Source organism: Elephantulus edwardii, unplaced genomic scaffold (genome assembly GCF_000299155.1).
Source record: "Elephantulus edwardii isolate Elephantulus edwardi_28Jun2011 unplaced genomic scaffold, EleEdw1.0 scaffold00002, whole genome shotgun sequence".
Lineage (NCBI taxonomy): Eukaryota > Metazoa > Chordata > Mammalia > Macroscelidea > Macroscelididae > Elephantulus > Elephantulus edwardii.
In genome coordinates this window covers 43,933,666-43,945,748 of record NW_006399752.1, presented here as the reverse complement: position 1 = coordinate 43,945,748, position 12,083 = coordinate 43,933,666, and the positions used below count along the sequence as shown (strand labels likewise).

General features: G+C 48.0%; 1 protein-coding gene across 1 annotated transcript in view; it reads right to left on the bottom strand.

Annotated features, from left to right (window-relative positions):
* The window catches only part of CCDC88C (coiled-coil domain containing 88C), a 180,324-nt gene that overhangs the window by 81,208 nt on the left and 87,033 nt on the right, over positions 1-12,083 (bottom strand). The window contains exon 5 of the mRNA XM_006879117.1: positions 597-655. Within this exon, the coding sequence (XP_006879179.1) occupies positions 597-655 (59 nt within the window). The remainder of the gene's footprint in view (positions 1-596; positions 656-12,083) is intronic.

Sequence of the window (12,083 nt, the reverse complement as noted above, 5' to 3'; positions counted from 1 at the left end):
CTGAGGCCCTCAAGCCTGGTTTAAATTGTTTTCTGTCAAACATTCTTCTAAGTGGTATAGCACTGGTCTGTGCATTGCTGTACAGAGGAAACTCATGGTTGCTGTGATGCTAAACACTGTGACACTGATGTGCCAAATGTGAGAATGGTTACCCATGTTGGACAGTGTGTGGTGGAGCTTCCCAATTAAAACAAGCGTGGAAGCAGGAGTGGCATCCACTTCCAAAATGGCTTGCCTCTGGAAAACTCTATGAACGGTGGTGGGTCACTATGAGTCGTCTACAACTCAACGGCACTTAACAACAACAACAGGGTCACTATGAGTCACATTTGACTTGATGGCACTTAACAACAACACTGGGAATGAATAGATAATGATACACCTGGCCCCCAGGAGCCCCATCTGGCCTCCTGTCCCACATACGCTCGTGCTAGAAACACTGGCCACCTCAGTTGGAATCACTTCTCCTAGGAGCCCAGTGTCTTCTCCTGTGTTGAACATAAAACAGCTGCTTCTTATCTAAGGGAGCATTTGTCCCCCCAAACCCCAGGCTTGAGGCGGCCAACCACTGGCCCTGCCCATGCCCGCTGCCCTACCTGGACGGCACAGCCCAGCAGCAGCAGCAGCACCTTCTTGATTTCCTCCATGCTTTTCCCTAAAGGTCAAAAGAGCAACAGACTTAATTATGCTCGACTGTTTACACCTTCCACCAGCAACGCATGTTTGCTGTAGAAAAAAAAGAAAAAGTAATGCTGTCTTTAGCCAGTAGTCACCCCATAAGCACACACACTTCCCACCAATCTTTCCCAAATGGCCTTATTTCCTTTTATTCAAACCATGCCATAGTAAGACCCGCACAAGGTGGGAAGCTGTCGGAGGGAAAACCTAGCCCAGTGCCCTCAAGTTAATTCTGACTCGTGGCGAGTCTCCACTCAGTGTTCATAACTCTACGTAAATCTTACTAGAGCAGACTACCTCGTAGATCAGCTGGTGCATTTGAACCGCCCATCTTTCTGTTAGCTGCCCATCAGGGGGTCCACTATGGCACCGGGTGGACTCTCAAGCATTTTCCACAAAAACAAGTGAAATGGAAGTGGTAAGACCACAGGCTGTCCAAAGCTGTAACCTTGGGAGACCCAGGGAAACAAGGCAGCCTGTCGAGTTCCAGCACTCACGGGATCCACTGTGTACATGCAGCCCTTTCCACACAAGGGGGTTCTAAGTAGCTACCCATGTGGTTACTGTATTTGACCATCATCATGTAAAGAGGCGAGAATCGGCTCCTTCAGATCCGTGGATGGGCTCTGGAGCAAGGCGGCGTGGCTCACTCCTGTACATGACTCTCCCCTTTTATGATGGGAAATCGCAGAGACCAAGGAGACCACTGTATAATGAACTCACTGTCACCAGCTTCCCGTCACCACCCAGGCCTGCCTTCCTTTCTCAGCGTCACTTCCAACCCTATCTTGTAAGCTCCACTGTTTGGCTCAATTCTCTAATGCCAAGACCCAGGCATGGGGTCGACCACTCTGGAAGGCCAAGCTCTGACTTTTTAAAAAATTTTATTTTGGCAAGCTCTGGTGGCCTAGTGGCAAGAAGCTGCAACTACAGTCTCAGAGGTGCACGGTTCAAATCCACCAGATGCTCTGCTGGAGAAGGAGGAACAATCTCCTCCTGTACCAGTCAGATCTGATCTGACGGTACACACAAAAAATAATGAAATAAAATAAATTTAAAGAAAAAAAATTTATTTTATTTTTTATTTTTATTTTTTGTGTGTGTACTGTCAAATTAGATCTGACTAGTATGGGAGGAGAATGCCCCTCCTTCTCCAGCAGAGCATCTGGTGGACTCGAACCACGTACCTCTGGAATTGCAGTGCAGCTTCTTGCATTCTGACTTTTTATAAAGGTCACAAACAGATCCAACTAACGTCCTTTAAGAGGCTCCGCTTTCCCAGCATCTTAACCTAAGCGGTGCCCCCAGACCATCCCAGCGGCTAGCTGTTCGTGCACATCCTCCCTGACTTCCTCTGGGCAAACTCATCAACGGTTTCACCATCTTCAGGTTGTCAAATTGCCTGGCAAGAACAGTTATCCTGACACTCTCACAAATAACAGAAACTGGTAAACCAGAAGCCATCAAGTTGACTCACACCCCGTGGTGCTGCAGTAGAGTTGTACACCAGAGAGCTTTTAAAAGAGGGCTCTTCTGAAGCGGTCAGCCAGGGCTTTCTTGCAGGGCACCTATGAGTGGACTCCCACCTTTTGGTTAGTACCCTTCTCAGTTAACCATTTGCACAACCAAAACCAAAACCAACACTGTCCAGTTGATTCGGACTCGTGCGAACCTTCACTGGGTTTCCAAGGTCGCAAATCTTAGCAAGAGCAGATTACGTGTTAAGGAGTTGTTTGTGGATTGGAACCACTGACCTTCTGGTTTGCAGCCCCACATGTACCCTATTACGCCTCCAGGGCCCCGTGGACAACCCAGGGACTCTATCTGTTAGCCCATTTCCTCACCTCAGTACAACACATCGTTGTCCATAGAGTTTTCAAAGGCCTGTTATTTCAGAAGGAGATAGCCAATCCTGCTTCTTAGTCTAGAAGCTCAAGCTCCACTGCACCTGTCCACCATGAGGGACCTGACTGGTATTTGAAATAGCAACAGCAGAGCATCCAGCATCACAGTAACACACAAGCCACCACAGGACGGCAAACTCACAGATGGACTGACACAGCTGTGACTACCACAATGGGTTTACGCAGAGCTCGGGAGACAGGCACAGGATAGGGCAAGATTAAGATGCGTCGCTCACAGGTCGCTGTGAGTCACAGTCAACTTGATGGCACTTAAATAAAGAGCTTCTGAACAGAGCAGAGGAACACTGCATGGTTCAAAATCAAGAAAGGAGTGAGCGCATCAGCAATGTATCCTGTTGCCATACCTTTTCGATCTACATGCAGGACAGATCATTGAGGAGGCTGGACTTTATAAGGAAGAATGTAGCAACAGGATTGGAGGAAGACTCATCAACAACCTGCATTATGCAGATAACACAGCCTCGTGCACCAAAACTGAGGAAGACCTGAAGCATTTGCTGCAAAAGGTCAAGGAATGCAGTGTTCAGTATGGACCTCATCTCAACATTAAGAAAACAAAGATTAAAAAAAAATTAAACAGAAAAATAAAGATCCTCACCACCAGGCCAATAGGCAGTATCACGACAGATGGAGAAAAGATTGAGGTTGTTAATGATTTCACCTTGGCAATCAATACTCATGGCACCAGCAGTCAGGAAAGCAAAAGACCAGCTGCATTAGGTAATCTGCTGTCAAGGATCTCACCAGAGTACTAAAGAGGAACGGTGTCAGTCTAGAGACTAAAGTGCACCTGATCCAGGCTGGAATGCCATCTTCCCAACTGCTTGCTGAACACCTGACAGCTGAACAATGACTAAGAATGACAGAAGAAGAACTGATGCCTCTGAACTGTGGTGTTGGAGAAGAGTGTCGAACACATCAAGGACTGCCAAGAGAACAAATAGGTCTGTCCTGGCGAGGGTGAGACCAAGTGGCCCCTTGGAGGCAAGAATTTTAAAGCTCCTTCTCACATACTCTGGGCATGTCACCAGGAGGAAGCAGTACCTTGGAGAGGAATATCATGCTTGGAAGGGTGGAGGGTCAGCACAGAAGAGGAAGATCATGGATGAGGTGGACTGACACAGTGAGTGGGGCAAGAGGGGTAGGTGTGGCAGAAACAGGGAGACTGGCTCAGGATAGAGCAGGGTTCAGAGCTACTGTTTTATAGGGTTGCTATGAGTCAAAGTCACATAACTCAACAGCACCTAGCAACAACAAACAACAGACTAACCCTCATGGGACCACTTTCACAACTTTGCAATCAGACCCCCAATCCCGTCTCATCGTATTAAACGGTGTCTCCCTGACTGTACTAAAGCTGCAGGGTCTTCGCCTGTGCACTGCTCATAAACATCTGGAGTTAGGTTGGGTTTAGTCACCTAACTGCAATGTGACCCCAGTTAAACCACATTCCCTATGTTCAGGCCTCAATTTCCACATCTGTAAAATGGATGTGCTGGCCCAGGTGATATGCCTGGCATAAAAGTCGATGATTTTCTGCCTTTTTCATGTCATGTTGTATCTGAGGGAGAAAAGACACACCAGAAATAACAATTTTCTTAAAAACACTTACTTGCCAATACTCTGACACCGGATGCTGAAATGGTCCAGCTCCTCAGTGGGATAAAAAGGATGGGGTTCCCTCTAGATCTGATGAGCATGTGGAATAAAAGGCCACCTTCTTCTGATACCTCTCCTCAGAGAAGAGGCTAAAAATGGCTTTTCCTGAGATAATGGCTTCATTGTTTCACAAGTAGGAGCTGGGAGTTCACTCAACCAGAAAAGCCCCTCCCAGCCTCCAGGCGGCTGGGTGGGACGGGTGGGCTGGCCACAGGCAATGGGGGGCCACTTCCCCGCTGGGCACTGAGATTCCATGCTCTCAGGACTGGGCTCCATGCTGGGCACTGATTTGCTGCGGTTAAACCCTCCCTCCGCTAGGAAGCATGGCGATTTATCACCATTTGGAGCGGAACATTTCTCAAAGCCCTGCAGGACTTTTAAAAAAAAACAAGTTAAGGCCTTTGATTTGGCCCATGAGGCTCTAACCCAGAGACTCAAACATGTTTCCCCAATGACCTGCTTCTGTTAAAGCTCAACTATTGATCGGACACTTCATTTTCATTTTAATGAGAAGGAAAGGCCACACCAGCCTTATAAAAGCCCACGTTAGCCTGACCACAATCCTCCAGGGATGGCATCTCTCCCTCCATCCTCATCTTCCTCAGGCACTCCACACGCAGACACGGGCCAGCGCCCACCATAAGCCCCTCTGGGGCTTATCAAAGGCATAGACCTCTCCCAGCTCCTTGTCCACTGAGAGATTCACCTTCTCAAAGGCCACTTACCAAGACATGCCCCCTCACCCACTGCAGGCCAGACAGAAGCATGGGTTCACAGAAAAGGCGTCTGCAAGCTCCTCACAGCACAGGCCCCAGGGGACCTAATTAAGTCATCTTCCAGAACCATTTAGACAACTCTCCAATGGTGCATCGCCCAGCCCAGCGTGCCTTAAACAGAAAATTACATGAGGGAGGACCGGGGAGCAAGAACCCAAGCTCTAACTGGACAGCGAGGAAGAGGCAGGCACTGTGCACAGAGCACTCAATGATTTCAGTTTTACGCGCACGTGTCCATGTATATTGCGCACGTGTCCATGTATATTGCGCACACAGCACGAATAAAACACAGGAACGTAAAATACTCAATGATCTAAGCTTTATGTGCACGCGTCCATGTATAACACACACACAGCATGAATAATGCACAGGAACATACATCATCAACGATTTAAGGTTTACTGCACGTGTCTGTGTACAACGCGCACACAGCACAAATAACATATCGAAATGGAAAGGGCTCCATGATTTAAGTTTTACTTGCATGTGTCCCTGTATAACACGCACACACAGCACGAATGACACATAGGAACGTAAAGGGCTCCAGGATTTACGTTTTACCTGCATGTGTCCATATATAAGGCACGCACAGCACAAACAACACACAGGAACCTAACGTGTTCAAGTTGTAAAAAAGCCTGCATACACTTTGCAAGGTATCTGTGGGAATATCCGGAACACTTGGAAGCCGTCAGCAGAGGAAAACGGGGTTCTCCTCCCTCGTTGCCTTCTCATTACACAGCACGATGATGTCCACTCACCCATCACAACAGGTTTGAGTCATTCATTCATTCATTCATTCATTCATTCACAGTCATCAGACATCAAGAAAAAAAATTCTCTAATACAGAGAACTGTCAGGAAAATAGGGATTTCTGTTTGCTTAAAGGGAGCTCTGGGGCTTCTAGTTATTGTCACGTGCTGTCAAGTCAGAGCTGACCCTCTAGCGGGTTTTCAGAGGCAGTAAATCACACCAGAGGAGACTGTCCATCTTCCTCCTTTGAAGCAGATGGTGAGTTTGAACTATGTGCCTTTGGGACTGCAGCGCAGCTTCTTACCATTAGGCCATGGGGCTTGTTGCTGTTGATGGCTGTTGAATCAAGCATGACTCATAGCGACCTCATGAACAAAAGGCCTGCAGTCTTTCTATAACTATCGTCATTTATCAAAGTTCATAGCGTTTCTAGAGGCATGTTGTTTAGGAAGTGGATGCCACTCCTGTGGTAAAGAACTGCACTACCAGAACAAAATGATGCTATTTGAATCCACCAGCTGCTCCGTGGGGTAAAAAAAGGATTTCCATGTGATTTACTGTCTCTGAAAACCTACTGAGGGTCAGCTATGAATCAGTTCTGATTCAATGGTACACAACAGCAAGTTAAAGAAAAAGGGAGCGAAGAAAGGTCTTAAAGGTTTTCATATGTCCATGGGAGGAAAGAGTAAAGTAAGCTTTTAACGCTGAGCACAGTTCTATAACATTCTCCTCCACCTTGTTCACAGGAGACACGCTGGGCTGCTTCTCACCAGGTCCAGTGACGGAACCCCCTCACTTAAAACAAATGCATCCTGCGGTTTCTACCCTTACACCGATTCCTAGGAAACTTAAAGGAGACGCTAAAGGTCCCTCGTTTCTCAAGGGAAGCTGACGTCCAGTTTCGCTTAGGATTTCAGTTAGTGAGGACCACGGCTATTTTTATGTTTACCAGATTGTAAGGTCTGAATCATTTCAAAACATGCTAGAAGACTCCGTGGGGTCCCAGCCAGCAAGGCTCGGTTGACTCAGTTCAGCACCAAGTCCACCACATCAAAACTAAGGGGCTACATCAGGCAAAGAGGAGACAAGTCTACACACTACTGCCATGGCCCTGACCGTGTCCTGGGCATGTGGACAGAGTTCAAGCCCAACATGCAGACACACACGCTCTCAATGTTACAGGAACCAGAGGGGGACATCCCGTCCAGGATCAAGATCAGGAGGAGCTTTCTACAGGAAATAATCTCTCAGTTGAGACCCAAGGACAAGGAGGAGGGGTGGAATCAGGGGGCAGGTGGGGAAGGACATTCCAGGCACAGGAAACAGTATGTGCTGGTGGTTAAGATGGCCAGGCGTTCTCCTCAGCTGTGAATGCTCTGGGGGTGATCTTGCTGGAGTCAATCTCAGAGTGAGAAACAGGGTTGGGGGGTAAAACCCACTGAGTCACAGGTACCCTCAGGCAGAGGGAGTCAAGAAATCCCAGTCGACACCTACATACGCCCACAGCCCAGCTAACCTTACGGAGAATGTCTCCGAGTTGTGGGGAACCCCTGGGGAATCCCACTACTGCCTGTGTTTAATGGTTCCATCAGAGAGAGAGCCCCTATTTACTTTATGACTTGCTCCCTGAAGTTCTGACACAGACTCTCACCCCAACATCTCTTAGTCAAAATGGAATACAGACATGCAACTTAAACCACAGACAGAGATGTTGATCTTGTTGTTAGGGACCATCAAGTCAACCATGACTCACAGCTACCCTCTGAACAGCTCTGAACCTCGCCCCAGCCCACAGCATCCTACAACCCCCACCTGCTCACGCCCGTAGCAGTTACAGGTACCGTGTCAATCCATCTCATGGAGGCTTTCCTTTTCTTTCTCTGAACCTCAACTTTTCCCAGCATGACGTCTTGTTTTTTTTTTTAAACAAATGATCCTTTACTGAAATATTTTCATCTGTAATTCTTAGTGAGCTGGACATCCCACAGGACCAGTGCTGACGTCTTCTCATTATGAGGGTGGAGGTCATGAACACTGCAGCCCACAGACTGGCAGTTCCCAGATCTCTTTACTACTTTCAGAGAGGTCTGTGGCTGAAGATCGGTGTCACGTCTGCCAGGTAACGCCAACCATCTCATCAAGTGATATTCCGCAGTGTTTACTATTTTTCTGCTTCTTTCTGTCTCTGGATGGTTCCTCTAGGGCTTTGATGGTCAGGGCACAGGCACAAGGCACCACCTCAGTCTGGGCTTGTCCTGAATGCTCAATTTCACAGTAATCCTGGGTCCCTTCCAGTCACCAGTGGCCTTGGTAATGCCATCAATCAACCGTTTTTTGGAGATAGACCCAGAGAGCCAATATTGGGGACCAGAGTGGACGTGACACCAATCTCTCTAGCAGTGAACCTCAAGTGCACGACTTTGATCTCTCTGGGGTCGAACTTGGGTGGCATGGCAGAAGGAGGCTGGTGTTGGATGAACCCAGATGCAGGACTAAAGGAAATTGCACCAAGGCCTCCTCCAAGCCAAAAGCTGAAAGCATGATGTCATTTTCCAAGGCCCAGCACCTCCTGACAACATGGCAAAAAGTATAAGAAACAAACGTTCACCATCCTTGCCTTTATGGAGTACCCTGGCTGCACTTTCTCCAAGACAGATTTGTTTGTTCTTTTGGCGGTCCATGGGACATTCAATATTCTTTGCTAACATAATAATTCAAAAGCATCAATTCTTTCAGCTCCCTTATTCCTTGTCCAATTTTCACATACATAATGAAGCAAGTGGAGAAAAAAAAATCATGGCTTGATTCAGGTGTACCTTAGTCTTTATAGTGATATCATTGCTCTTTAAACACGTTCAAGAAGTCCAGCAGATTTTCTCAATGCAAGATGTATTTGGATTTTTCAACTGTTGTTGTTACCATGGGAGTTGATTACAGATCACTGACAACTTCAATCTTTTCTCCATCTGTCATGATATTGCCTCTTGGTCCAGTGGTGAGGATTTTTATTTTCTTATTGTTGAGATGTAACCCATATTGAAGGCTAGAGCCTTTGACATTCTGCAGCAAGTGTTTTGATTCCTCTTCAATTTCAGAAAGCAAGGTCATGTCATCTGCATTACACAGGTTGTTAATGAGTCTTCCTTTAATTCTGATTCTATATTCCTCTATATAAAGTGAGCTTCTCAAATGATCTGGTAGCATACAGACTGAATAGGCATGGAGAAAGAATACAAACCCTGACGCACATCCTTCCTCATTTTAAGCCATGTAATATCCCCTTCTATGTCTATGGCTATGTTCTAGCCATTTTTTTAACGATCTTCAGCAGTATTTTGCTTGTATGTGATATAAATGATATTGACAATAGTTTCCACAATCAGTTGGATCACCCTTCTTGAGAATGGAACAAATATGGACCTCTTCCAATCTGTTGGTGAGAGAGCTGTCTTCACCAAAATTTCCTGGCCTAGATTAGTGAGCACATCCCCGGCTGAATCTGTTAATTAAAACAAATCAACTGGTATCCCATCGACTCCTGGGGCCTTACTTTTTGCCAGTGCCTTTAATGCAGCTTCTACTTCCTCCTTCATTACCACTGACTCCTGTTCATACGGCACTTCCTGAAATTTTTCAGGGTCTTTCTGATCACTTGTTGTACATCTGAGAGTTGGACAATTAATAAGAATGACAGGAAAAGAACTGACACCTTCGAGCCATGGTGTTGGAGCAGAGCACTGAACATCTCATGGATGGCCAGGAGAACAAATAGATATATCTTAGAGAGGGTGCAGCCAGAACGCTCTTTGAAGGCAAGAATGACGAGGCTTCACCTCACATACTTTGGGCATGCTGCTAGGAGGGGCTATTCCTTGAAGATAATATGATGCTGGGAAGGGTGGAAGGTTGGCGAAGGAGAGGAAGACCCTTGACCAGGTGGACTGACACAGTGACTGCTGCAATGGACTCTGTGTGCCAGGAAGTGTGAGGATGGCGCAGGATAGATCAGGGTTCAGATCTTTTTTTCATAGGGTTGCTATGAGTAATAGTCGACTCGATGGCACTAAAAACAACAATATCCATGCAACCACCACCAAGATCTGGCAGGTTTTCACCGGTAGTAATCACACAGGAAGAGAATGCCCATCCTTCCCCCGTGGAGCAGCTGGTGAATTCGAACTGTGTGCCTTAATTATGCAAGAATCCCACAAATATAAAAACTAAAGGAATGCTGACATCCCGATGGAATCAATCTTGGAGGGCTAACAGGGATAAAAAGAAAAAGAAAGGAGCATAAAAATAGGTAAGTCAGATGAAAGTAAAGCCAACAGACCTAAGGGTTTGTGTAGACACTAAGAGACTAATTACATCAATCAATGGTAATTAATGTTCTAAAACAAATTGAATGATTGCATGAAAAACTGGTAGGATTTGTAAACTGTCCCTCAAGATATAAAGGAAAATGAAGTTAAAAGCTACGGAAAGCTATGTACGTACACACACACACACACACACACACACACACACACACACACTGAGACCCAGTTTATTACTCCAAAAACAAGCAATAAAGGAAAAGAACCGTATGTTAGAAATAAATAACTAAAATAAACAAAGAACTCTCTTTCTGAGCCTTCTGATCCCAGCCTGCACCAGTCCACAGAACATGCTGGGTCCCTAAAGTCGGTTTGCTGACTGAATAAATGAATGATACTTGGCATCAAGCACTTGGCAGAACAGAGATCAGCTGTGTTTCCTTTTTTGCTGGGATGAGGATTTTCTTCTTAATCTTCTAACGCCTGCTCTCCTAGGACGTGGATGCTGAAGTCAGCCACTGTACAGCCTTTGCTCGTTTCCTACCTAAAATCTAGTCTTTTTAAAGGAATGCTTACAGGGCTGTCTCAAAATCTGAAAACAGAGATGCACTGGCCACGACCCCGTTTCTTCTCTACGGATCAGCACATCCGAGGATGGTTCTGTGGGCCTCCCAGGAGCTCTGCCTCCACCCAGAACAGCTCCTGATGTGGCCCTCCCACTCACACAGCCCTGGGACAAGGTGAACAGCGGATCCTGTGGTCCTGTGAGTAGCTGGCAAGCACCTAGATGGGCCTCCTCTTTCTGAAACACTGCCCCCTGCTTCCTTACACCCAGCTGTGGTCCCCACCAGGTACCCCCCACTCAACATTCAGTCATTCAACACACAGTGATCAAATGTGGATTTGGGCCTGAGACACGTGGCCCTCTGACAGTGCAGGAATCTCCTCAGAGCCCCTGGACGTGGTCCCGGTGGCCAGTGTCTGTCACCAGCAGCAGCAGGTCAGCCCCCACCCAGATGGCCGCAGCCCCCCCAGCTCATACAGGTCCAGGCTTGGGCACCACATCCATGTCCTCAGAATAGCACCACCGCCATACAGGATCAGTTCCTACCCCACCTGCCTGCCCGCTCACACCACCAAAGCAGAACTGACCCCAACATGTCAGCCTGGAACCCAGGAGGCAGCCAGCTGGCGGGACAGAGCAAGGGAGTTCCCTACCAGCAGAGAAAGGAGAGCAGACTGTGTGGGGAGCACAGAGACCTCTGACAGACAGTGTGTCCTCTCTCCTCAGCCGGCCGCCGTGGGGTGCGCTCCTGCGGGAAGCCATGGGAGGTCCTGCTAGAAGCCACACACTCTGTGTACAGAGCATCGCCAGGGCGGTCCCCAAACAAAGGCCGGTATCCAGGCCGACCCGCAGCCGCCTTGAGCCCATCACAGCAGCAGGGCTCAGGGTTAACCAGGCCTGGCACGGCTCTGCAAGAGCCAAACGCCAGCCCAGAGCCCACCCACCCCTCAGGTGGGCTGGAAAAACCTATTTCTGAACCCAGAAAGCAGCCCAGTGAGGGACAGTTCTGAAGAGGGAGCCTTTGAAACATGTCTGGTGACTTGTGATCCTGTTCCAGCAAGGGCAAAGCAGGAAAAGTGAACACAGTCCACAGGCTAGACTGCATGTGCAGAGGGGGATGTGAGGAGCAGGGCCCCTGGAGAGAGGGGAGAGGGATCTATGGAAAGGGGGCTGTGAGGGAGAGGGCCCTGTGGAAAAGGGGATGTGGACAGGGTGCTGAGAAGAGGGAGCTTACGTGACAGGGCCCTGGAGAGAAGGGGCTGTGGGTGGCAGGGTCCTGGGGAGAGGGGACTATGAGAGGCAGGGCCCTGGGGAGAGGGGCCTGTGAGAGGCAGGTCCCTGGGGAAAGGGAGGCTGTGAGGAAGAGGGCCCTGTGGAGAGGGGGCTGTGAGAGGCAGGGCCCTGGGGAGA